Raw genomic sequence first — 24,243 nt, 5'->3', positions numbered from 1 at the left:
GCTCTAGTCCTATTTTCTGTTACATGCTTACTGGACTGGAATGCAGTCCATGTATTTGCAATTTTCACAATTTTACATGCCTGAACATGGAGAGGGCATGTCACCGCATCATTTTGCTCATCCTCAGGCAGAGGCGATGCTATCCTACAGAGGAGCCATACATGGGCAATGTTGAACTGTCTAATACCGCGCAGTAGGTTATGGTGAAGCATGTGTTTTACTGTGCAGAAATGATCCACCCACAATACCTAGAGAGAATTAATAACAATTCACCAGCTCAAGCTGAATGCAGTAAGCCATCACAGGGACCGGCGTGTTTCTAACACTAAAAAAGAGGACCTTGAAAGGTTTCGTTTTCAGGATGAGTACCTAGAAGTTTGTATAGGGTAATCCTTAAATTGCACACACTAATGTCGTAGAAGGGAATCTACAAAAATTATCCATGACTGCGGAGAACAAGACGATGGTTATTATTATTGCTAGTAGATGCGAACACCACCAGGATTACCTGGACGTACATTAGAGGGGTGGGGGTTATATTCCCACTTGGAGTCGTTGAAAGAAAAAGAAAAATTACATCGAAGAGAGTGGAGTTTATGTTTCTTGGGGAAAGAAAGAGAGGGATGATCTGATATGATAAGCGCCTGAACGGATGGGCTGGAGCATGGTCGAAGCAACGGTTTATAAAAAGACGGAGGACGAAACCACTCCGAATATAATAAAACACTCCCAACGCCTACTTGGATATGGAATTGTTTGAAGCTGCAACTCGAAGCAATCACCGGGAAGAAACGACTTTATGGCTAGCTCTGATAGGCTCGAAAACAGGTGTCATTAGAATCATGACGGAAGCATTACAAGCATCCCCCCGAACCGAACCAAGTCCCCAGCAAATCCCATACCTGCACCCTCGCCTTTGTGCAAATATCGATGAATTCCGCCTTACAGGTCCCGCACATTCGCAGCTCACACTGTTTCAGGCCGTCTGAAAAGTCGTTCCGCTCCGGCATACACATGGCCTGAGTGAGTGTGAAAAGCGGATCGGCCTCACGTCCATAAGTAATCCCCGATACTGCCCTCAGCGAATTGAGTGTGATGTAATAGAATGCCCGGGCGCATAGGTCCGGGTTTGAGCAATCATTGGAAGGCGTACTACCTTGTATCTCTTCCAAGATGAAACGTGCCGTAAACTGCTGTCCTGTTTCGCGTCCGCGGAGAATGCGCCGGAGAAGGTCAGTTGAAAGGGTTACCACAGAGGAAGTATCATATAGAGAAGGACAACCGGCAACAATCTTGCTCGGGCCGTAGCGACAGAGATCGTAGAATGCAGAAGGTAGAAATTCGGTGAGTCCGAGCTCGATGGAGAGGCTGATTATGTGGATGGGGTGACAGATACGCTCGCGAGGTAGATATCGCTCGTTTTCGTCAGTAGCTTGCTGTTCTCGGCGGTCCCATCCAGCAAGGGTCGTAGGCCAGTCCTGGGTCAACCGTGCCATACATTGCACGCGTAAATGCTCGAAAAGATATTTTGTTGACAAGCGAAGCACGGCAGAAATGCAGGCAAAGTCTGAAGCGGAGGTTTCCACAAAGTATCTGTGCACACGAGTGAGATGACAGAAGGCTAGATTTAAATTCGACGTACAGTCCGTCATAGAGGGCGCCGAGGAAATAAGCAAAATCCTGGGCCGAGTCGTGAAGATTGACAAAAGGAGTACCATCGTACATGAGGTCGGCTCCTGCAGGCGGTTGAGGTAATTGGAACATGTCCTCAAAGACTTCTGAATGGCGTGAAAGCTGGCCTCGATGGACTTTGAAAGCGACGTTGGCAGCGATAAGCACGATGTTTCCGTCTTCGAACCAAAAGGCGTCGGATATAGTAGGTTTCAAAAGAGTGGACATGATAAAAGAGTTATCGTCGTGGTGATAGTTAGAGGCTAGTTCAAGGTCGGGAGAGAGTAAGTAACCCTTTTATATGGGCCGGACGCGGGCCGATAGTGCAGTGGCTGTGCCTTGGCACTTTCATCCTGGTTCCAAGTTGCTTTGCCGCCGAAGCATGTAGTTCATTGTTTCGTGATGCCATCGGCTTTTGCATGCTATCCTCCGTCTCCACTCTTTGACGCCAAAGAATCATGACTATATCTTCCAACTACCGTCAGTGCTTGGGACGTTACGAAAGAGCTCACGAAGGTCCTTCATTCGCCAGAATTCCATCGGATCGATAACGGTCGTCTCTTCAACTTCGATGTGGGTTTTGTGAGGAAAACAGGTTACCATACCAGTGGGATCAAGCTGTAGAGGGTAAACCATTTGTACAGGAGCAGGTGGGCGGTATCCTGAAGGAAGGGTTTGAGCTCGCGGGACGAAGGTTTGAGTTCCTGGCCTACTCAAGCTCTGCATTGAGAGAGCATTCTGTGTGGTTTATTAATCCATTCGAATACCAGCATCCTAATACCAAAGAGATGGTCTGGATCTCGGTGACAGGATTCGAGATATTGGACATTTAAAAGGCAATTTGATCATGACGTCCAAATTGACGGCAAGACTTGGCCAGGCCTTTACCTCGACGAATCCTTCAATCACTATTCAGAGAAATCAGTGGGCTGTGGTGGAGGATTTGGGTTTGAAGCCTTACCTACATACGGATGGCGCAGGCACCATATCAGAGTGTTTGGACGATGAGATCTGGGAGCGCCTACATGAAGGTTGTCGAGATTATGGTGAAAATGTGATCAAACCATCTGGGGTAAGTCATAGCTTCATTGTGCAAGAGGTCCCTGGTTGACTTGTTTCAGTATCAAATTCGTTTTTTAGGTTATAAAGGTCATCGCTGTGGAACCGAGACTCGATGACAATCCCATTCGGATGCGACTGAGGCCTAGCATGGGAAAGTTCGAAGACTCCCGATCAACGGAAACGAACATCGAGATCGCAAACTACTTCAATAAGCCTATGCTGTCGTATCTCAACAGGTGATCTTTCTGTTTAAGTCATTTGTTGCTTATATTAATCATGCCCAGGCAATTAGTAGTGATTCTGGAGATAAACGTGTGAGAAGGGAGGTGTTCTATGAATTGCAAGACGACGCGGTAGCCAATGCTTTAACCATCGATGACTCAATGCAACAGCTCTCTAATATCCTGGAAAAGAATTCTTTAGGCAGCGTCTACCGGTTGTCTTATATCATTCACCAACTCTTGGTCCTAAGCTTGGATATCAGGACACCTGGGATCGATACACCATTCCTAAAAGAGTAGCGACAAACAGGCAAGGTAGATGTCTTACAAGAAATCAAGCACAGGGCTAGAATTCTTGTTTCCGATAGTTATCAACTTGTCGGCGTGCCAGATGAAGGTCCCGCCTATGAGAAGGAGGGGCATAAGAACGTGTTCACTCTCAAGAAGCGTAACATATGCGATGTACCGCTCTATTAGCTGGAAAGATCTGGAGAAGCCGACTACACCTACCTCTCCTACCTTCTTGACAGACCCATTGTCCTTGAAGCTCGAGCCCTCAATCGAATGACATCTCTGCCCACATACCCCCTGACGGATCGTCCGACTAAATCGCGACTCTCTTCCAGCAATACACTGATGAACTCAGGTACATCTGTACAACCCAAGCCCTCACGACCACAAAGATTTCAGAAGCGGAAGTCGTCGTGGGGGCAATTTTGGACAAGTGTTCGTCTGATAGGGCGAGGAGGGACAGGATTTCGTGCATGGGAGACCAAGCTTCGCAGGCAGTGATGCGGCAGGGTCTGCTGCCATATGAGGGGGAGGAGGATATTGCGACGAAGCAGATGTCCAGGGCGGGTCTGAAGTGTGCGTGATGTGCCTGGGACTTTAGTTTATGCCATTCCGGGGAGTTTGGTGCACTGAGTTTTGGACTGGTCGCTTTGCGGCAGGTTTTTGAGTGTCTGGAAAGAATCGACGGTGACAGGCATATGGCCAAATAGAAGAACAAAGAGCCTGTTCTTTTTATACATTCAGAATACATCGACCGTAAGATTCGGTACAGCTAGCAAGGTAAAATATATGTTACGTCGCGAGATCTTTTTGCATCATCTTTTTTTGAATGCCAGAGTGGGCTTGGTTTGCTGAAGTGAAGTAACACAGTAATAATTGCTTGTAGTATGGCTGCGAATAACCATATATAAATATGCAACAAAGCAAAGGTAAATGAACAGTAGGTATGAAAAAATGTTGACAGTATGTACTTTTTGATGAATTTCCGGAGTATATATACCATGTTGTGTACAGCAAACCCCTTACACGTCTCTAATCATTAATGGATGCCATTCATATTGACTTGGTTCAGCGCCGCATCCGCTTTCTTCAAATCACCCTCGCTCAAACTTCGAAACGTGCTCCCACCAGGTGTGCTTGCGCCACTCATGACGCTCCCGCTTCTCGATCTCACCTTCATCACCAAGGGGCTGGAACATGAGCAGAATCAGCAGGTTTCAAAAGTAAGCAAGGCAGGGAAACCCACAATGGATACGAATCATCCTCGTCGACTCCTCCGGGCCATGCCTGGCCCCGGTAATCGCTCGTCTGCAACCTCTGCATCTCCTCCGTCAACGTCCCAATATCACCAGGCGTTGCAGTACCCCTCAACCTCGGACTGGCAGGAACACTCAAAGGCGGCATCCTTCCGACCCCACCAGCAAAGTAATCCTCGTCCTCCTCAAACTCTCCTCCCTCACCATAAAACGCATCAGGGTATGCCCGCCTCAATCCTAGCTGCCGGCTCTTGCTATACTCGATCCCTAGATTCTTCCAATCCAACAACGGACTGAGACGCTCTACGCGGTTGCGTTGATTGATTCGCTGCCGACGCGTCTTGTTGCAAAAGGTGAACATATGATCCGTTAGTTGGTTCACAGAGTCTTCAACGCTTTGCATCCTCCGGTCAACGATGTAGCAGCCTTCGTCCTCAGGTCGCTCGATGAGATCCTGCATGAAACACCCAAAGCCGGAGAGGTTAGTGGTCACGCTCGGAATGCCCATCTATCAGGTGAAATGCATCAGTATGAGGTAGCTCAAAACGGTCTGACTCTGACATACCACTGTACACTCCGCCGGAGTATATCCCCATGGCTCATAATAACTCGGAAACACGCCTAGATGACATCCCCTCACGAACTCCTCGTAGTCCAAGCCCAGAATCGGATTATTCGAGTTCAAAAAGTCGGGATGAAAAACGATCTTGACACGATCATGGGCATGGTTAAAAAGTTTCACCCTCCGGATTTGGTTGAGAATAGGATCGCTCGCATCATCGGCCATGTTGTGTGTCGTTATAGGCGGAAGAGAGTTGCGTTTGAGCGCGAATATGCGCCGCTTGAGAAGGACGATGTCTTCGGCAGACAAGAGTTCTTCGGGGGTTGGTATTGCCTTGATTTCTCTACACATTGGTCGATTAGTATCGGGTCGGGTGACAGCGAGCAGATATATACCACACGTACCCATGAGACCTCGCCGCATGGTCGAAGAGCCGCGCACCAATCCGATTTTGGATCTCCGTTACGGTGTCTCGCAGCTGCTTCGTCACAGCTTGACCTTTTAGGGCTTCAACGGTATACGAGTTGGTCGCGGCGGGCATGATGATAAAGGCGACGACCGTTACAGTGGATCCCGCCTTTTGAAGACGGTAGTTAAGTCCTACATACGATCATTTGAAAGTACGATGGAAGAAAAATGCAAACGTACGAGCAAGCGACTCAATGAACATATCCACGCCCTTGTTTCGATATTCATATCGCCCCGCAGTAAACATCTATTCACCATCAAACTCTGAAGGGTTCGAAGCAGAGGATAACTCACGTATAATGTATTATCCAGATCAAAATCATAATGCCCGTAAAAATGCCCCCTGACAAACTCGTTAATCTTTGCCTTGGACGTTGAATGCAGGTTCTGGAACTCGTGCATGGCCTGGAACTTTTTAACGTTGAGACCATTGGGGACGACACCATCCGGCTTGCGCTTGAGTAGATGCTCCGCTTCGTACGCGGTGATATGCGATACCGTCGTGAAGACATCAGCACAATGCGCTGCGCTGCGCTCGATGCAGTAGCGATGGTAGATTCCGCGTTTGCCCGCCTCATGGTCGACGTCAAAGTACTGCAGGTTATTGTAAAAGTCGACGGAACCAGCACAGAGATACCTCCCGAGCAGCGTCGCATGAGTGGTGAAAATGGTGGTGACGTCAATATGACGCTTGCGACAGAGCGGGATAGCGAGGCCTGCCTGCCATTCGTGGAAGTGTGCTACGACGGCTGTTGTGAGTTGTCTTGAAACGTACTGGGCGGGGAGATCAGCGGGAGTGGCAACCAACAGAAAAAGCACCGCTTACCTCGCCAAGGAACCAGGCGACCAGGTACCCGAAGACAATGGTTTCATTCGTCTCGTGATCATTGGGAGGCGAGGGTATCCCGGCAAGATTCCACAGGTCGCCTTTCCACTCGTCAAGCCTGCTGTACTGGCTCCCGGTGTCGAAGAGCAGGACTCTAGGCGCGCCCTCGATAAGCCATCGCCCGTAGAGAATCTTGACACCCTGGGACCGCATGAGGTCGAGAGTCGCAGCGAGATGCTCGTCCTGAGGCTCTTGTTGCTCGACCTCCATCGGCGCTGTCTTGTAGCTGAGGGGGCCAATAAGGCAGTACCTATCACCATATTCTGACACTGTTACGGGAACCTTGGTCTTGATGACAGTGTAGATACCGCCGACTTTGTTGGCGACTTCCCAGGCGCATTCGAAGAGGAGCGGATGGTGGACGTCGCGCTTTTCAGACATGATGGGGGTTGGAAATAAAGAAGTGTGTTGCTGGATTTGATCGCTTAGATGTTGGAATCAAAGCATGATGATGTCATTGTTCTCACGTACAGACAGACATCATTATTTTTTTGTTCCTTCTGGCCTTCTCCATTGTGCTAGAATTTCAATTCCTCACTGGAAGCTTGGATATAGGTAACTGGGGGCTCCTCGTATTTATTATAGGCACAATACTCTGGAGATCGAAGTTCCGAAGCATCTGCAGCTTATGGTTTGGAAAAGTCTTTCCGGACCTATCGTAATGGATAGCTACCTTGGACGCAGCTGTGATTATCAAGGGGAGAAATACAGGATATCAATATCCGATGACCTATAAGCGCTAGAGGGCTGTTTTGCATGGAAGAAGATGGGGAATTTCGCTTTCAGAATACTCGGAACAACGTGTGGCGGAAGTGCGGTGTAGGGATGTAGCTAGAGATCAGAGGGGCTAACCGAAGCAATCCGAACAGATAGGTAATAGTTGGAAACAGACGTGGGTAGTTCCTCTTTCAACCCAGCCTATGAAGCAATTCAATAACTGTTATGCGTGCCCAACTCCGAGTCCTGAATGTATTACTTGGAGGCGTGACGCAAGTGCTGCCGCCGTCGGACGTTGGAGAGGATCATTCTGCCAACACCCTTCTATTACGGACCATAGTGCATGCGAGATATTCGCCTCCTCGATGGTAGGACGTCTCGATTTCTCACCTGCAATGATTGCACCGAGAACACGATGTTCATATAATATGAATACGGCACGTCGCCTGTATGTGCCCACGAAGAATCATCAGACCCGATGAACCCTCTGATAGCCAAAGAGCCTCACTTGAATGATCAATCCACCAGCGGAGTATATGTCCGCACATGGATGAAGGCACAGTGCGTCACCCCCTGTGAGATTACAAGCTCTGGGACTGCCTAACGTAGGGCGCCACTATGAAGTGACGATACGTCACCTGCAGTCCTGGTGGATGTACCCCGACATTTAGCAACCATAGTTGATAGACCGAAATCGGCTAGGCTGGCGCATCCATCGGAATCTACAAGGACATTTCCCTGGTCTGATGTTAGTTAAGCGCAGAGATGGGAAGGGAGGGCCATACACCATGTAAGTCACCATGAACGGTATTTTTCGAATGGACTGCCTACCTTATGAGCTGATGACGATCGGACGGATTGCAAAGCACTTACGGTACATCAAACCAGAGCATACTTGAATGAGCTTCAATAGTATTTGATCAGCGGTGATGTAGGGGAAAAACATAATGAACATCTTACAAGACGGAGACGAAGCTCCTCCGAGTTTTCCAGTTTCGTCTGACGGTGCTTCAAGAAGTCGACCAATGTGCCGTTTGCCATCCACAGACAGACAATTCCAATGGACGTCATCGGATCGATATTCTCACTGCTAGCTTGCCAGATATGAATTTATTTATATAAGTATTTCAAAATGTCAGTATTCCTCTTACTGTGGCAGAATATTGCTCACCTTTGTGGCTTGAAGAACGTAGATTCGGAGACATTTCACAGCGACAATTATCCAAATATTGATTAGAATAAAATTGGCGCGAATCAGAAAGACAGGTGACCCTTGCATTCGAGACTCTGAGCTGCGCCTTCAAAATATCGGCGAAATCCACCGGAAAACTTTGGCCACTTTCCGATTCGTGTTAGGTCACTGGTGAGATCTCTGACACCAAGGTCTAACGGAATATTATGTTACTACGTTGCCATATCTTCTTGTAATGCCAAAGGACGTACTGATCATTGCGCTCAGACATCTTTGAATCAGGGCGCCTTCCACAGCTCCCTTAATGGGGGCATCGTCATTATCCACTCGAGACGTCAGTGCGGCCGAGACATCAAGACCCGTTGATTCTACCGGTGTCTTCAGAGCATGACGTCGTCGCTTCTTAGCGTTGAGCTGAAAAGCGAGCTGCGGATTGGCTTTAACTAAGCGTTTCACCAATAGTGAAAGGTCGGAAGTGAAAGCAGGAGGGTATGGAGGACCTTTTCGGATGAGTTTTGCCGCGACAAGCGCTACATATGAGCGGAGATTCCATGGAGTCCAAGTGTCCCACGTCAGATTCTAGGTATTGAGTTAATGAGCAAGACCGGGCAAGGCTCGACAAATGTACCTCAAGAAACACGGATCCCATGGAGAGTAAACTGTTTCCTTCCAAGAGCTTTTCTCGATGAAATGGTCGAAGATCCATTGATACGGGCCCTACCACGCGAAGGAGGACGGATGGTGGGTTCAATCGCAAGCTTGGAGGCCGCTCGAAAGCTACTCGAAACACTCGAAACACTTCAAAAGCTGCTCGAACCTCCTCGAAAATCTCTCGAAGATACTCGAAGATGGCTACTAAAATGGGTGCAAGCTGCTTGCTTGCGGCTCTCTCCAGTTCCGAAATTGCTCGCTCTGAAGCTGCCCCAAACCGCTCTGAAACATCTTGATCCCACTCCGGAGCTACTCGTTGATACTGCTCCACAGTTGCTTGAGCGTCCTTTAAGTATGCTCGCTCGTTAAAACCGCGGCGTTGGGACCACTTGGGACATGGACGACCCCGCTCTACAATTCCTGCGAAGTCCTCCAACCTGGCTGGAATTGTCTCGGAAGCGGCTCGCTATCCTATAAACAGTGGAGAATGAATCTTGGCAAGTGAGGCCATGTTACGCTTGGTCCCGGTGTTTAATAATGCTCTTAGCAGAATTCTATTAGGGTGCTAAATGTACTTGATGATGGGATTCTGCAACTTCCCAGATTAGAAACCAACATTGCAGGGTAGTGCTGAGGATGGTGAGGATGTATTCCATGAGTTTTGTAATTGATTCGCCTGTCGATTTGTGGAAAGAGGTTTTAGCGCAAGTGGGGAGTAAGCTGTGCGGGAGCAAGAAAGCAGCTGCAGTCACTGCTATTCGTATATGATGGGACAAATAGAGACACAGCCTGAGCATCCAATTCAAGATACAAGGCATTCCATTGGAGACGAAGACTCTCGTAGTTGTCAAAGCGACAAACACAATTGTTAATAGCAGAGCCACAACAAAGATATTATACCATAGAGTTCCGAGTCAGAAGCGTCAGTCCGCACTAACTGTCTCTAATAGGGGTTAAAGGCCAACACAGCCAGAGATATTTGATGAACGCAGGCACACGAAAAGAGCGGAGAACAAAATAGTGCGTTGCTTGATTTGGACATGAACGCCAACGCCACGTGGTAAACATATTCAAACATCTACCACCATGTCCCGGTCGCCGTCGCCCATGAATACGCCATCGCCCGGGTTTAGCGAGTCATCCGAGTCTGAGGCTGCAGAGGAGGAGGAGGAAAAGGGGGAGGAGGACACTGCGACGTGTCTGTGGGGCGAGTGTGGCAAGGTGTTTACCCACTTGCCGTCGCTGATTGAACATATCCATGTCGGTCAGTGGTGCCGGTGTCTGTTTTCAAATAAGCTCAATGAGATGTAGACCACGTCGGGGTAAACAAAAGCAACTATTTTTGTGATTGGTCGACGTGCAACCGGCGGGGTATACCCCAGACGTCGCGGTTCGCACTGACGAGCCATCTGCGGTCGCACACCAAGGAGAAGCCGTTTGTGTGTCCTCTGCCAGAATGTGATAAGAGTTTTACCCGGTCGGACGCGTTGGCGAAGCATTTGCGGCACCAGCACAAACAGAGCCCGCCTGCGCCTGGCCGGGGCGGGTCGAGGAAGCGGAAGAGGAACCCGGATGATATCGAGGTGGCGCCGAGCGTGTCAACGAGGTCGCAGACGCCGACGCTGGGGACGTTTAGTTTGTTCGATCTGGCGCCGATGGAGAGCGGGTCGCCGAGCCCGTTCCCTCGGGGGAATGAGGACGACGAGGGGTATAATAGTTCAGGGTCGAGCTCGGATGTGATCCCGCAGCATTTGCTCGCGCATCTCGAGCCGGGAACGAATCGAATTTTTGGGAGGAGCCAGAGCCAGGTGTTGTATTTGCTGATGAAGGCGAAACATCGATATGCCGTTGAGCAGAACGAGGCGCTGCAGGAAGAATTGAGGGTGACCAGGGCTGAGATGAGGAGGGAGAGGCAGGATAAGGAGCGCGCTATGAACCTGCTTTTGAGGGGTTTATTTGGGAGCAAGGCCGATGATTTTTTATTGGAGACAGAGGAAATTCCGCCTCATTTGGTGAAGGATAGCTAGTCATGTACGAAAAAGGAAAGATAAGATTAGATGCATTCGTCACCTGCATACGCAAGCGCGTTCATCTTTGCTCTTTCACCACCACCACCACCACCACCATGTTTTTGACGCGTTCAGAGTACGGTGGGTGCTGTACGGCTCCAGCCGCTCGTCGACTGACCTGTACTAGATCGCGGTGTGAATACGTTTTCACCAGAAGGACGGCTGTTCCAAGGTGAGTGACTTTTTGCAACAGGCGGCTTGTACTGATGATCCCAGTCGAGTATGCTATTGAGGCCATCAAGGTGTGTGTAATGCTTGTAGTGAAATGCTGTTCTCAATGTTTGCAGCTCGGGTCTACAACAATTGGAGTACGCACACCAGAAGGAGTCGTCCTGGGCGTCGAGCAGCGTGTGCAGTCGCCGCTTCTCGAAGCAAGCTCGATAGAAAAGATCATGGAAATCGACCGCCATCTTGGCTGCGCAATGTCGGGACTGACGGCAGACGCGCGAACAATGATTGACCACGCCCGGGTGACGTCCCAGAACCACGCGTTCACCTACGACGAAAAGATCAAAGTCGAGAGCGTCACACAGGCCGTCTGTGATTTGGCGCTGCGGTTTGGAGAGAGTGTTCATGATGAGGAGGCGATGATGAGTCGGCCGTTTGGCGTGGCGCTGCTCATTGCTGGCTACGACGAGCTGGGCCCTCAGTTGTACCATACCGACCCGTCTGGGACGAGTGTACGATATGACGCCAAGGCGATTGGTTCTGGCTCAGAGGCAGCACAGAGTGAGCTGCAGGATAAATGGCACAAGGTATGTCAGTCGTTTTTGGGTGGATGTTTCTGATGTCTTTTCAGCAAATGACGCTGCAAGAGGCCAGGACGTTGACATTAAGAGTGTTGAAGCAGGTCATGGAAGAAAAGCTCGACCATCACAATGTGCAACTTGCTCAGGTGACGCCTGCCAATGGCTTTGAGATTCTCGATGAAGCAGCGTTGAAGAGTACCATTCAATTAATGTAGTCTACCAGCCACTCTCTGTCGTCGTCTAGCATGTATTCTGTTCAACGCCCGTCTTTCTCTGTCTAGTTTTTCCTTTTCTGCTATCTTTGCTGCTGCTACCCGTGCTCTCTCCGCAAGGATGGTGTCGTGGGCCTTTTTGGCGAAGAGTGCCCGGCGAATCTTGCCTGGCCGGGCACGGAGGCGGCGTCTATTGAGATGGCTCCAGTCCTCGCCAATGCCGACTTCTGAGCCGTATACAGGGCGGTCCTTGGCTGCCGCTGCTGCACGGGCGGCGGCGCTCTTCTGGGCTTGTTCTTTCGCGTATTCTGGTGTATGTTTCCAGACCCAGGTCGTAATGGGTTGCACCGTGTCCGCGTCTTTGTTCTTTTTGCCCTTCTTCTTCTTCTGTGCGTTGTGAGCAGCGGTGCTGACTTCTGGGATGCGTAGGGATTTGACTGGTTTTATTTCGTGGTTGAGTTGGAGAAGCGGAAGCAATGTTGTTTTCAGGAATCTGAAACTTGTTAGAAAAAGCTTATTATGAGATGGACGGAGGACACTCACGAGAGGGACTTTACGCCGACCCGCTCTTTCTCAGGCAGGTCTTTGCTAGCTCGCTCCTTTTGCTTGATGGCAAGGAAGAGCTCCTTTGTCGTCAGGCCCGAGTACGCGTCAGCCCTTACAACACAGCGGATAGCCCCCAATCCGCGTGTGAGGTCGACGTTGCGGCGGGCATGGACCCGGGCCAGAGTTTCGATGATCATGAACGTTGAGAGCCGTCCCTAGCACGCGAGGTCAGCGCTCATAAGGTGCTGACCTAAGCATCGAGAGTTTGTTTCTCGCGGCCAGCATCGTTTTCCTCCCCCCCACCCATTTGAGTCTTGATTTCAGGGCGAGTGCGTCTTCCTCCCGAATCTCACTCACGAGATAAATAAGCCCACTGGTGGCTTATTTCCTCTCCCTCCCATTCGTTGCGGCATACGGAAGTAGCGGGGGGAAGATGTCACGTCACGTCACACTTTCTTCTTGTCTCTGACGATCATGGGCTCACCACCCAAGCCCTGGGAGAGGAATGTAGCTTCTTCTTCTTCTGCTGCGCCTCCGTCTTTGCCATCGATGACGACTACCTCTGCAGTGCCAGAGAGGCCGCCTGCATTTGGGACAACTACAGCGATCAGCTCGTCTCCATATGCTGCATCGCCGTACTCACGTATGGGCACGTATGGGGGCTATGGGGGCATGGCAGGCGGGTACGGTGGCATGGGATACGGTGGAATGGGATATGGAGGGATGGGATACGGAGGGATGGGCTATGGAGCCGGGTACGGGATGGGAGGCGGGTTCGGCGGCATGGGATATGGGATGCCCTATGGTGGCGGTTTCGGGGACCCCAATATGCCAAGTCTGACGCAGCAGTTGGAGAGCACGACGCAGCATACATTTAGCCTCCTCCACTCGATTGTCCAGACATTTACCGGCGTCGCACAGATGCTCGAGAGCACCTTTATGGCCACCCATTCCAGTTTCTTTGCCATGGTCGGTGTCGTTGACCAGTTTGGCCAGCTCAGAGATGCCTTGGGAGGGGTGCTCGGCTTGTTTGGTCTCGTTAGGTGGATGAGAGGGTTACTTACTGGCCGCCCAAATGATGGAGGATTTGGCGGGGATTTCAAGCGTTTCGCTAATGGGACGCCTCCTCCTCCGCCTCGACAGCCGATAAACAAGAAACCGCTCATTATCTTCCTACTTGCCGTCCTTGGCATTCCGTTGGCGATGACAAGACTCATTAAACTCATCAGCGAAAAGGCCCAGAGGGAGCAGCAGCACGCTATTCAGGGTCCATTGGATCCTGCGAGTCTCACGTTTGTGAGGGCCCTCTATCCGTTCGATGCGACGAATCATCAAGAGCTGGCCTTGAAGGAAAACGAGATTGTGGCGATTGTGGCCAAATTGGATCCGTCGACTGGGGCAGAGGTCGATCCGAGGTTGTCTGTTGAGTCGGAGTGGTGGAAGGGTCGGACGAGGGATGGAAGAGAGGGTTGGTTCCCTAGAAAATGGGTTGAGATTCTCGAACGAAAAGAGAAAAAAGTTGCTTAGAATTCGTATATGTTGTCTGTATTTTATAATTCACGAGCCTGGCGGTTGTGGCAGTATGTTTGTCACTGAGTGTGGAAACTTCGCCGTCCGATTGGTTCGGCCAACCCCGTGTCGTGCACCGACAACTTTTGTCTTCAGCGACCATGCTGAGATTATCAAAAGGTGCCCAGTTTTCTTGTTCCTGCGCGTAGATGTTGATACTTTGTAGGCGTCTTACGCCCTCTACGTTCCCGTTCGTTTGCGACGGTCGCCGAACCACCCGTCAGGAGATACGGAGGGCTCAGAGACCAGGATAGGATTTTCACCAATGCGTATTGTCGGCATGATCATGGCTTGAAGGGTGCCCAGGTGTGTAATACGAACTCGTATCATTCCAAACTAAACGTTTTGTAGTCGAGAGGCGACTGGCACCGAACCAAAGACATACTCCTCAAAGGCGACTCGTGGATCATCCAGACCATCAAGGACTCGGGTCTACGCGGTCGTGGAGGCGCCGGCTTTCCTAGCGGTCTCAAATGGAGTTTTATGAACAAGCCTGGATGGGAGAAGGATCCGAGGTGTGTCTACTGTTTTGTTGGTTAGCCGTACGCTTATCGAGCAGACCCCGCTATCTCGTCGTCAACGCCGACGAAGGCGAGCCCGGCACATGCAAGGACCGCGAGATCCTCCGCGGAGACCCCCACAAGCTCGTCGAGGGCTGCCTCGTCGCAGGCCGGGGCATGAATGCAACCGCAGCGTACATTTACATCCGAGGTGAGTTCTTCCAGGAAGCGAGCCACCTCCAGCAGGCCATCAACGAGGCGTACGCTGCGGGTCTTATTGGAAAGGATGCTTGTGGCTCGGGATACTCGTTTGATGTGTACCTCCACCGTGGAGCCGGCGCGTATATCTGTGGTGAGGAGACGGCCCTTATCGAGAGTCTAGAGGGGAAGCAGGGCAAGCCACGCCTGAAGCCCCCGTTCCCGGCGGATGTGGGACTATTTGGATGCCCGACGACGGTAGCGAACGTCGAGACCGTTGCTGTGGCCCCGACGATCTGTAGACGAGGGGGAAGCTGGTTTGCCGGCTTTGGGAGGGAGAGGAACCAGGGCACAAAGCTGTTTTGTATCAGTGGGCATGTGAATAACCCGTGTGTCGTCGAGGAGGAGATGAGTATCCCCTTGAAGGAATTGGTTGAGAGGCATTGTGGCGGTGTGAGGGGTGGATGGGATAATTTGCTTGGGATTATACCTGGAGGGTGTTCTGTGCCGGTGTTGCCTATAGACAAGTGCTCAGAGGTTTTGTGAGTCGCTTTCCTTATGCTCTGAGTTTCTACTGATTTGTGGGTAGGATGGACTATGACTCTCTCAAAGACGCCCAGTCGGGTTTGGGAACCGGTGCTGTCATCGTCATGGACAAGAGCACCGATATCGTCGCTGCCATTGCTCGTTTCTCACAGGTGTGTTGTTTCTTCCATTCACTTCTCATTATTAATGGGCATTGTAGTTTTACAAACATGAATCTTGTGGACAATGCACGCCTTGTAGAGAGGGTACTACTTGGATGATGAACATGATGGATCGCATGGTCGAAGGACGGGGACACGTTCGAGAGATTGATATGCTGCTCGAGTTGACGTACGCCCCATCCCATCCCTCCTTCCTTTTATTCATGCCTGTTTCTAGGAAACAAGTCGAAGGCCGCACGATCTGCGCCTTGGGTGATGCCGCTGCGTGGCCCATCCAAGGCCTGATGCGCCATTTCCGCCCCGAGGTCGAGGCGCGCATCGCCAAGTATAGGCAGGACCATGGAGCCGTGGCATTTGGAGGTACGTTGGTGAGCGAGGTGAATGATATGTTGGCGGTACCCGATAATTTGGGAGCAAGGTTGCCTATTGAGGCTCCGAGTGTGTAGAATGCACCGTTTTCTTCTAAGGATGAAATTTTGAATCTTGAAAGTGAAAGAACACAGACGGCGACCAAATTGCTGTTGCCGGTTTCGAATATATTCCAGCAGTTTCCGCTTCGGTTGATGCCAGTCGATCAACAAGAGCGGTAGGACTGGAACATAATGATTGAGGGCTCGGACATAAGCTTCCCAAAGTACGCGACGTCTCTCGCTAAGAAGGAAATGATGGACAAACAAATTGATACTTGTTATGCACAAGGCATCCTAGAACCATTCAAGAGCCCATGGGGTGTCCCGGTAGGAATAGCCTATCAGAACGGAAAGCCCCAGTTTTGTGTCAACTACCTGCCATAATTGTTGAGATTTGGACTGTATCCAGAGTACGTGCTTGTAAGACCTTTAGTCTTTGGGTTACAAACTTCTGAGGAGTTCCCCATTGACTTCTCATATTTATACTAGACTACTCCTTTTCTAGTAGTTTCTACCTAATTCCTTCAATTTCCCTTGGATTCCTTCCTTACTCAGCATGCTGGAATGCTCAAACTCTCTCGCAGATTCCAACAATAATGATCCCCAATGAATTCCCTATCCCCAGGCAGAGTGAAATTTTAGCCACGTTACAATGTTACAATTAAAGAACTACCACCACTATCTAAAGCTAAGAGTAAAGTCCCAATGGGCTAAATTAATGAGAGAATGAGAGAATGATAGTGAGATTATCAAGTGGATGTAAGGGTGACATGGCCAGTGTGTCAAAACCTTCCAGAAAAAACATCTGTGAGGACAAAACTGTTGCAGAATGATACAAGTACATCACATTAAAGTCAACCTTACATAAGCTTAGACAGTTTTGCCATCAGTTGACAGTCAATTCTCTTTAAGCAATTGACCATCACACTCAGCCTGGCTGATATTCACTGCACCTCCTGCAACAGGTTCTGAGTCTCATGCTCTAAGGCCTATTTTGAGATTTTCTGTGTCTTGCTCATACTCTGCTATACTCTCCATCAGTCACTTCACTGTCATGACAATATCACTATATACATCATGCCATCCTTTGATACAACCAAAAGAGCTTCAACAATCTTAATACCTCCAATGATAGTGAGTGGAAAGAAAACATATCAGCTCTACTCAAAACTCACTGCAAGTATCTTATCACCATTGGCTATGACTCTGAACTGGTGTTTGCAGACTTTGAGAAGCCAACATACCAGAAGAAGGACTGAAAGGATCTCAGACCCATCCAACCAAGCAGCAGAGACTGAAACAATCACCTTGCAGGTTTCAGAAACCCATAGATCCCACTGGGCTTCCCTCCAGTCTCAAACCATGAGGACAAGAATATCTCTGATAACTTCTTTGATGACTACAAGTGATTCCCTGACCCTTCCACCATCCCAGTCAAGCATGAGATTGGAAACCATGCTTGGGACTCTCTTGATGCCACTTGAATGGCTCTAGGACCTTGATCTGTTTCACCCTCAAACTCTGGACATGACTCATTCTATGCAACTTTGGAGTCAAGCTCAGCCCCCTTCACTCATAGGAACCCTTATGCCTGAGACATAGAGCCAGGAAGAGCCTATGAATTTGAGAGACCAACTATTGTGGATATTATCAAACATTTCACAAGAGATTTCACTGAAGAAGAAATTTGAGCAATAGAAGAGCAGGCTGATCTCAATTGGGCTGAGGCTAAGCAGACACAATGACAAGCATTACATGATGAAGAGCAGTACAACCATCAGTTTAGATGGTAATAGTGAGAACTTGAAGCAGCAACCTGGGGCTCAGGGAGCCTCAGTTGGTATAGACTATGAATAGAATCAACCACCTCTCTATTCTGAGAGTCCAGCACCCCTGCTAGCACTAACCTCTAAGCAGGATCTGCTGAGACTGTCACCTCCTCCAAGGCTACCAGGTGGCACACTTACTCCTCTATCAGAGCAACTAGTTCCAATATCACTGACACTGATACCATTCCCTCATATGCCAACTCCATACTTGATGCCTACAGGCTTCAAGTCTCTCTCAATGCCTATATCTCTGACCATGGGCTCTGATGATTCCTGAGCAGAAGGATTGCAGCCCTTTTTCTCAATCCTAGGTTTTATAGAAACTTCTGCAGATATCACCAAGAGCTGAAGGAGCACTGAGCATAGAGCAGCCACCAAGACAATGCTGCAATCAGCACAGGACCCATCAAGCAGCCTCCTACTCAATCTAATCCAAGCACCCCTGCTCAAAGTGTCAACCAGCTCTCTAGCAACTATATGACTCCAGAACCCTCCAATTTATGATCTGCACAACAGCTCCCACATCAAGGACAGTGAGAAGGAAGAGAGTGTAGAGAAAGAGGACAAGAACAACAGAGAGAGAATTCAGGATGTCTCTCTTAAGTGGAAGAGTTGAGAATATTCAGAAGAAGAGACTGACAAGGGAGCTCTAGCTGAAGAAATTCAACAGAACAGAGAGAGGGAATATATGGGCCTATACAAGGAGGAGGTAATGTTTCTATGGAGAGATGCTAAGTGGTTAGCATTAAAGATGGGACAAAAGTATATTGATACAGAAGATGACAAATGACAGGATATTCTACAATATTCTGCCATAGAATATGCTATTAATATATATAACAGAAGGCATCCCAAAGACCAACTTGGCAGTCTGCCAAAGTATAAGTCTAAATTCAACATCCAGCCAATGCCATAGACTCTGTCCATGGTACCAAAGCAAGCCATTTATATAGCCCCATCAATTTGAACTCAAGAAAGCTGATACTCATACTCCTCACTGTCAATTCAATCCTCAGCAACTTGGCTGTTCCAATCCTGACTCCAGCTGACTATATGGCCCACTGAATTCTGAAACCCTTAGACTGGCAAAGGGAGCTGGCTTTTTAGTGAACAGCCACCACTGGACAAAGCTGAAAGAAGTGGCAAGAATCTTGTCAAGGATGATTCTGAAGCTATCAGACTAGGATTTACCATGCAAAACAGAGTCATAGTATAAAAGGAGGCCAGACTAATGAGATGCCTAGTTGTGGATAACAACTCCTTACACTCATTTTCTGAACCACCAGCCAAGTGGCATTGACTACCATTTGATCAATGGCCAAATCCAATGGAGGTGTTATCCAAAAATGCTGCTGTCCTACAATGCTGCCCTGACCTGTTAAAGAAGCCTTACTATATGCATTGATCTATTGGTAAGGGTTTCAATCTGAACTTTGGTTATTAAGTCTCACCCTGGGGTCTTTGCTCGTTGAATGTATCTCTGGAGTTCATATAGCTTATCAAGCCACTCCAGGACTCAGCACTGCTCAGCTTGTTGCATCTCTTTGACCATTTTATCAATGACTTCTTTGGCTTGAGTCTTGTGTACCCAAATTTTAAGCACTGCCTTGGCTGCTTCCTCCATTGTAGCATCTCTGATGGCTCTCCAGGTCTATTTGGTGTCAAATAGCTTAAGCCACCTATTGGGGGGTCTCTCCTCCTGTTCAGCCTATAGGCAGTTGAGTTTTTTAGTTTAGCAATTCTTTGTTAGTGTGCACAACAGTAAAGGATTTGGGTATATTCAAATGCATGCATAATTTAGACATAGGGGTAACTATAAAAGTACTATCAGCCTATCCAGCAGCTGTTGATTGCACACTGTTGAGTCCTCTGGCTGACCTAGTGGAATCACTCACTAGTCAGCCTTATCTTTTATCTCCTCAATCTTTGTTTCCTTGCTGAGGTCTTCTTCTTCTTTCTGCAACTCAGTGATTTGGGCCCAAATGTCTTCTCACATGTGCTTCTTCTTCAGACAATCTTTCAACATATGCCCCTTTTGGCTGCAATTGAAACACTTTCCCTCCTTCTTGAGATAGTCAATGCCCATTGGTTTATCAGCACTCATGTATGTGGTATCCATTCTGGTCTTCTGTGTCCCATAACTAGGAGTCATCAATAATAATATAGTGATCTTAGCAGTAGTCTGATTGCCAGGCTTGGAGTTTGTTGATTGGCTCAGCTTGCAATACTCTTGTAGATTGGATTGTTCTGCTTTCTGCCATTGCCTCTCTTTATACATCTTGATGACCCATTCCTTCCAAGCATTGTATCCCTTCAGGATGTTCATTCTAATGTCCAATATCATTTTGATATAGGAGGGAGGGGCACCCTGTTTGAGTGCCTCAACTATTCTTCTGTCATTGTCAATGTCATCATGAATCCTAGCAAGCTTTGCAAGCCATTCTAGTTCATTGAAGTACTCAGTGGCCAACTTATCACTCATCTTATATTCCTTGATCTTTGATTTGTAGACTTCTTGCACTGCTGGATCAATGAATTTGTCTGTAAGCATTTGCTTGAAGACTGACCAGGACAGTAGTCAATGGTGCTGCCTGGTTATTGAGTAGAAATTAAAGGAGATAAGGATCCATCAGGTTTTCACTTTGTCTTCAAGGTAAGATGAGGCAAATGTGACTCTGTTCATGTCTGTCCCTAAAAAGACAGCATACATCTCAAAGTATTGCTTGCAATCAATTAGAAATTAGTTGATGTTGTCAGAAGCACCCTTGAAGGGGCCTCGAACAAGGGAGGGTGGTGCATCATCAGCATCCTTTGTTTGGCTTATTGCCGGGTGGTAGAGATGAATTCTGTTTGAGTGGCACTCTTCCAGTCTATTCGCAGTACTCACGTGGGTCGTCGATATTGAAGGTACGTTGGTGTTCATTTCGTCTCGTGTCTCGAGGTGAAGACATTGGGCGCGGTCTTTGAGTGTGATTCGCGTGACGTAACATCATAGCTAGTTTGACACGCGTCCACTGTTTCAGCGGCTAGTGGCTCGAGTTCGGACACTGGGGAGTGCTTGAGCCTTGCTACTGCCAGCAATGGGGAGCTCAGCGGTGGTTCATTCATGTCAGGAGTCAGCCTGTGCGAAGAGAGGATGCCCGAGGGGTTCGTATTGGAGTATATCGACTAACTACTACATAGATGTAGTGGCTCCTGCCATAATATCTGGGATGTCTCAAGACTACGAGACATTTCTCCTGACCATCAAAGGTGCAGGAACGGCTTATTATCCTGCCCGATGCTTTGACGAGCAGAATCCCTTGAGCCAGGCTTGCAGTGGCTAGACGCCGAACCACACATGGTGGTGGTTCTTGATCAGGGGTCCCCCCCCCCCCCCCCCCGACACCTTTCTTTTTAGGCTTCACTCACGATACCACCTTGCTGACAACCATGGAGCCCTCAACGACATCTTCAGCCGACCGATTCGCCCAGATTCCTTTCAAGACGGCAGACTTGGAGGAGACATGGGCATTCCTCAACCCAGGCGTCGACCATATCATGTCCAATCTCTTGGCTAGCCTTACTTTTGCCAACTACACCAACCTGTACACAGTGATATACAATTACTGTTCGACGAAAGCGCCGGTAGGCATTGGTGACAACAAAAGCAATGACAGGTCAAATCGAAGTGAGTTCGAACTTGTAGCAGTGCCACACTCATGCTAACAACTATGCAACAGGCATTTCAGCCGGACGCAAGTTGTACCAAAAGATAATCGAATACTTCACTACACATGTCGCCTCTATGAAGCAGGTTCGTCCTACATGTCGCGCCGCGGCGATCGCCCTAATAACCGTATACAGACAGCTATTTCGCTGCAAGGCGAAGAGCTCCTACAATACTACGCGTCGGAATGGCTTCGTTACACCACTGGGGCTTACTATCTCAACCGTCTCTTCAGTTACCTCAATCGACAGTGGATCGAACAACAACGCTGTGAATGGAGGAAAGAGATGTATCCTGTGTATTTGGTGAGTGATGGTAGCCAGCAATCTTGCCATTACCATATTGACATCATCTCTATCAGCTTTCTCTCGTTCAATGGAAATCACAATTCTTCCATTTTATACAAACGGATAATCAGAAGCTGGTCAATGCTGTCCTCCGCCTTATCGAACGTCAAAGGAACGGCGATATGATTGACCAGGGACTTGTGAAGAAGGTAGTGCTGTCTTTCGTATCCTTAGGCCTTGACAACACCGATCTCAACAAAGAGTGTCTGGAAGTGTACAAGGAGCACTTTGAACCGCCGTTCATCCTAGCCACCGAGCAGTACTACAAGAAGGAGTCAGAAGCTTTTCTTGCCGAGAATACAATTTCCGATTATCTGAAAAAGGCGGAAGAGCGTCTACGGGAGGAGGAGGACCGAGTAGAAAGATATCTGCACACCAAGACGCGCAAAGAATTGATTCAGAAGTGTGAAGAAGTGCTCATCCGCCAACATGCCGAGTTGATGTGAGATAGCTTCCAAAAGCTCCTGGACTTTGATCAAGACGAAGACCTCCAGCGGATGTACTCACTGTTGTCGCGTATTTCGGACGGGCTAGATCCGCTGAGGAAGCGATTCGAGGTGCACGTCAAGCAAGCAGGTCTATCAGCGATCTCGAAACTGGTGGGAGAGGGCAGTACCGTGGATGTCGACCCCAAAGTATACGTGGACGCACTGCTGGATGTTCATCAGAAGAACTCCGAAACTGTTACTCGAAGTTTCCGAGGGGAAGCTGGATTTGTGGCCAGTCTCGACAAGTCGTGCAAAAAGTTTGTCAACTGTAACGCCGCCACCGGATCGTCATGGACCAAGTCGCCCGAGCTGCTCGCCAAACACGCAGATATACTTTTGCGGAAGAACAATAAGATGGCTGAAGGAGATCTGGAGAGCACGCTTAACCGTGTGGTCGGTTCCTCGTTCAGCCAATTTTGGATTTGTATTGATTGGGTCCTTTGTAGATGGTTCTCTTCAACTATCTGGAAGACAAGGACGTCTTCCGAACGTTCTACACCACCAAACTTTCCAAGCGACTCATTCAAGGCGTATCTGCTTCTGATGAGAGCGAAACCAGCATGATATTGAAACTGAAGGAGGCTTGCGGTTTCGAATACACCAACGAGCTTCAACGCATGTTCACCGGTTCGTTGTTTTTGTGCCAGTACAAAATGTCTGACTAACCGATGCTCACAATAGACATGAGTCTAAGCAAGGATCTTACGGATTCGTTCAAGAAGTGGATGGCCCAGAACCACGATGATATGGACATGACTTTCACCGTCATGGTCCTCAGTACTAACCTCTGGCCTCTCCACCCTCCGACTCACGGCTTTACCATTCCCATCGAGATCATGCCTACCTATGAACGTTTCACGAAGTACTACCAGAGTAGACACTCTGGTCGTAAATTGAGATGGCTTTGGAACCACTCGAAGAACGAACTGCAAACTACTTACCTTAACCAGAAATACATCTTGATGACTAGCGCGTACCAGATGGCCGTCCTTGTTCAGTACAACCGAAACGACACGTTATCCTTGGATGCGCTGTCTGCGGCGACCGCGATCAGCAAGGACATCCTGTCCCAGGTATTGGCGTTGTTGGTGAAGGCTAAGATTCTCGTCAATGAGGAGAAGGGCCAGTACGATTTGAACCCTGGTTCGTGATAGGTTCCGCTCGCGCCTTCGCTTCATTGACCGGTCCTTATTCTCTCTTCAGGTTTCAAGTCAAAGAAGATTCGGGTCAATTTGAATCAGCCAATCAAAGCTGAAGTGAAGGCTGAGTCTTCTGACGTCCTCAAGGCCGTCGACGAAGACAGGAAATACGTTATCCAAACTACTATTGTTCGGTACGTACAGTTCTCACTGTGCGTTCTCCATACGCTGACGGTATTGCAGAATCATGAAAGCCCGTAAGACGATGAAAAACCAAGCCCTGATCCAGGAAGTCATTTCCCAGATCTCTCAGCGTTTCGTTCCCAAGATTCCTGACATCCAAAAGGTGCGGTCCCGTTAGGCATGTCGAAAAATACCTGTTCTTACATACATTCTTCCCACCAGGCCGTAGAGACCCTTTTGGAGAAGGAGTACATGGAACGAGTTGACGGACAGAAAGACACGTTTACTTATGTTGCATAATTCCTCTGCTCCCTTCCTCACTTGCATCGTCGCATCATCGCTCATTCCTTGTATCATAATGCATATACGTTAGAAAGTCGGCTTAGTCCCTGTCATATACATTACTCGCCGTAATACACTGGCCTACTACATCTTTACTCCAGACTCGTTTTCTCCCAAAATCATCGTACCGTCTTTACTGCCGGTGAGGACTGGATGGGCGGAGTCGGATAATTGTGATGAGAAACACAAAGCAATGGCACGTACTGATCGGTTCCTTGGGGTGGAAAGCTTAGCACGCGCAAGCAAGATGGAAGCTACTTCGCGAGCTT

The 24,243-nt window shown here is 48.8% G+C and overlaps 12 protein-coding genes across 12 annotated transcripts; 7 read left to right on the top strand and 5 right to left on the bottom strand.

The window, feature by feature from the left end:
• Positions 1-807: 807 nt before the first annotated feature.
• On the bottom strand, positions 808-1,942 carry BT62DRAFT_1079649 (uncharacterized protein). Its single transcript, XM_043179510.1, has 2 exons — positions 1,643-1,942; positions 808-1,593 (listed from the first exon to the last, which is right to left on the bottom strand). Exons 1-2 carry the CDS (start codon positions 1,897-1,899, stop codon positions 855-857), a joined length of 996 nt encoding a protein of 331 aa, XP_043035634.1. The 5' UTR covers positions 1,900-1,942; the 3' UTR covers positions 808-854.
• Positions 1,943-2,073: 131 nt separating this feature from the next.
• BT62DRAFT_1010906 (uncharacterized protein) lies at positions 2,074-3,829 on the top strand (the record flags this gene model as incomplete). Its single annotated transcript, XM_043177706.1, has 9 exons — positions 2,074-2,102; positions 2,157-2,253; positions 2,316-2,474; positions 2,552-2,743; positions 2,812-2,969; positions 3,029-3,250; positions 3,323-3,383; positions 3,432-3,552; positions 3,621-3,829. The coding sequence occupies 9 exons, from the start codon at positions 2,074-2,076 to the stop codon at positions 3,827-3,829; spliced, it is 1,248 nt and encodes a 415-aa protein (XP_043035633.1).
• Positions 3,830-4,091: 262 nt separating this feature from the next.
• Positions 4,092-6,815, bottom strand: BT62DRAFT_936489 (glycogen synthase). The gene is made up of 7 exons (XM_043187136.1): positions 6,358-6,815; positions 5,826-6,305; positions 5,712-5,778; positions 5,468-5,663; positions 5,067-5,406; positions 4,492-5,009; positions 4,092-4,435 (listed from the first exon to the last, which is right to left on the bottom strand). The coding sequence occupies exons 1-7, from the start codon at positions 6,796-6,798 to the stop codon at positions 4,285-4,287; spliced, it is 2,193 nt and encodes a 730-aa protein (XP_043035632.1). The 5' UTR covers positions 6,799-6,815; the 3' UTR covers positions 4,092-4,284.
• A 433-nt stretch (positions 6,816-7,248) lies between these two features.
• BT62DRAFT_1010904 (kinase-like protein) lies at positions 7,249-8,205 on the bottom strand (the record flags this gene model as incomplete). The annotated part of the gene is made up of 8 exons (XM_043177705.1): positions 7,249-7,335; positions 7,394-7,413; positions 7,470-7,580; positions 7,660-7,750; positions 7,810-7,872; positions 7,920-7,957; positions 8,008-8,038; positions 8,095-8,205. The coding sequence occupies 8 exons, from the start codon at positions 8,203-8,205 to the stop codon at positions 7,249-7,251; spliced, it is 552 nt and encodes a 183-aa protein (XP_043035631.1).
• BT62DRAFT_1041496 (uncharacterized protein) lies at positions 8,178-9,488 on the bottom strand (the record flags this gene model as incomplete). The annotated part of the gene is made up of 4 exons (XM_043178430.1): positions 8,178-8,519; positions 8,578-8,905; positions 8,955-9,414; positions 9,457-9,488. 4 exons carry the CDS (start codon positions 9,486-9,488, stop codon positions 8,389-8,391), a joined length of 951 nt encoding a protein of 316 aa, XP_043035630.1. The 3' UTR covers positions 8,178-8,388.
• A 554-nt stretch (positions 9,489-10,042) lies between these two features.
• BT62DRAFT_936487 (uncharacterized protein) lies at positions 10,043-11,050 on the top strand (the record flags this gene model as incomplete). The annotated part of the gene is made up of 2 exons (XM_043187135.1): positions 10,043-10,241; positions 10,289-11,050. Coding segments are annotated over exons 1-2 (890 nt in total), but the record flags the coding sequence as incomplete, so codon positions are not given.
• Positions 11,051-11,069: 19 nt separating this feature from the next.
• Positions 11,070-12,118, top strand: BT62DRAFT_974153 (proteasome subunit alpha type 5). Its single transcript, XM_043189151.1, has 5 exons — positions 11,070-11,127; positions 11,174-11,218; positions 11,263-11,288; positions 11,334-11,801; positions 11,846-12,118. The coding sequence occupies exons 1-5, from the start codon at positions 11,103-11,105 to the stop codon at positions 12,008-12,010; spliced, it is 729 nt and encodes a 242-aa protein (XP_043035628.1). The 5' UTR covers positions 11,070-11,102; the 3' UTR covers positions 12,011-12,118.
• A 680-nt stretch (positions 12,119-12,798) lies between these two features.
• Positions 12,799-14,133, top strand: BT62DRAFT_936485 (uncharacterized protein). The gene has a single exon (XM_043187134.1). It carries the CDS (start codon positions 13,028-13,030, stop codon positions 14,078-14,080), a length of 1,053 nt encoding a protein of 350 aa, XP_043035627.1. The 5' UTR covers positions 12,799-13,027; the 3' UTR covers positions 14,081-14,133.
• A 72-nt stretch (positions 14,134-14,205) lies between these two features.
• Positions 14,206-16,038, top strand: BT62DRAFT_974148 (NADH-ubiquinone oxidoreductase). Its single transcript, XM_043189150.1, has 7 exons — positions 14,206-14,242; positions 14,289-14,428; positions 14,474-14,637; positions 14,682-15,362; positions 15,410-15,518; positions 15,566-15,696; positions 15,745-16,038. The coding sequence occupies exons 1-7, from the start codon at positions 14,224-14,226 to the stop codon at positions 15,971-15,973; spliced, it is 1,473 nt and encodes a 490-aa protein (XP_043035626.1). The 5' UTR covers positions 14,206-14,223; the 3' UTR covers positions 15,974-16,038.
• On the top strand, positions 16,026-16,539 carry BT62DRAFT_458358 (uncharacterized protein). Its single transcript, XM_043180974.1, has 2 exons — positions 16,026-16,347; positions 16,522-16,539. The coding sequence occupies exon 1, from the start codon at positions 16,130-16,132 to the stop codon at positions 16,319-16,321; it is 192 nt and encodes a 63-aa protein (XP_043035625.1). The 5' UTR covers positions 16,026-16,129; the 3' UTR covers positions 16,322-16,347; positions 16,522-16,539.
• Positions 16,540-20,634: 4,095 nt separating this feature from the next.
• On the bottom strand, positions 20,635-21,144 carry BT62DRAFT_936483 (uncharacterized protein). Its single transcript, XM_043187133.1, has one exon. The coding sequence runs from the start codon at positions 20,872-20,874 to the stop codon at positions 20,686-20,688; it is 189 nt and encodes a 62-aa protein (XP_043035624.1). The 5' UTR covers positions 20,875-21,144; the 3' UTR covers positions 20,635-20,685.
• Positions 21,145-21,198: 54 nt separating this feature from the next.
• On the top strand, positions 21,199-24,054 carry BT62DRAFT_936481 (Cullin-domain-containing protein; the record flags this gene model as incomplete). The annotated part of the gene is made up of 10 exons (XM_043187132.1): positions 21,199-21,436; positions 21,489-21,562; positions 21,613-21,780; positions 21,837-22,235; positions 22,284-22,703; positions 22,757-22,937; positions 22,992-23,453; positions 23,514-23,643; positions 23,693-23,795; positions 23,855-24,054. 10 exons carry the CDS (start codon positions 21,199-21,201, stop codon positions 23,930-23,932), a joined length of 2,253 nt encoding a protein of 750 aa, XP_043035623.1. The 3' UTR covers positions 23,933-24,054.
• Between the last annotated feature and the right edge of the window lie 189 nt (positions 24,055-24,243).

This window comes from Guyanagaster necrorhizus (genome assembly GCF_019112545.1).
Source record: "Guyanagaster necrorhizus MCA 3950 unplaced genomic scaffold BT62scaffold_32, whole genome shotgun sequence".
In the NCBI taxonomy this organism is placed as follows: Eukaryota; Fungi; Basidiomycota; class Agaricomycetes; order Agaricales; family Physalacriaceae; genus Guyanagaster; species Guyanagaster necrorhizus.
This window is presented reverse-complemented; position numbering and strand designations above follow the sequence as displayed.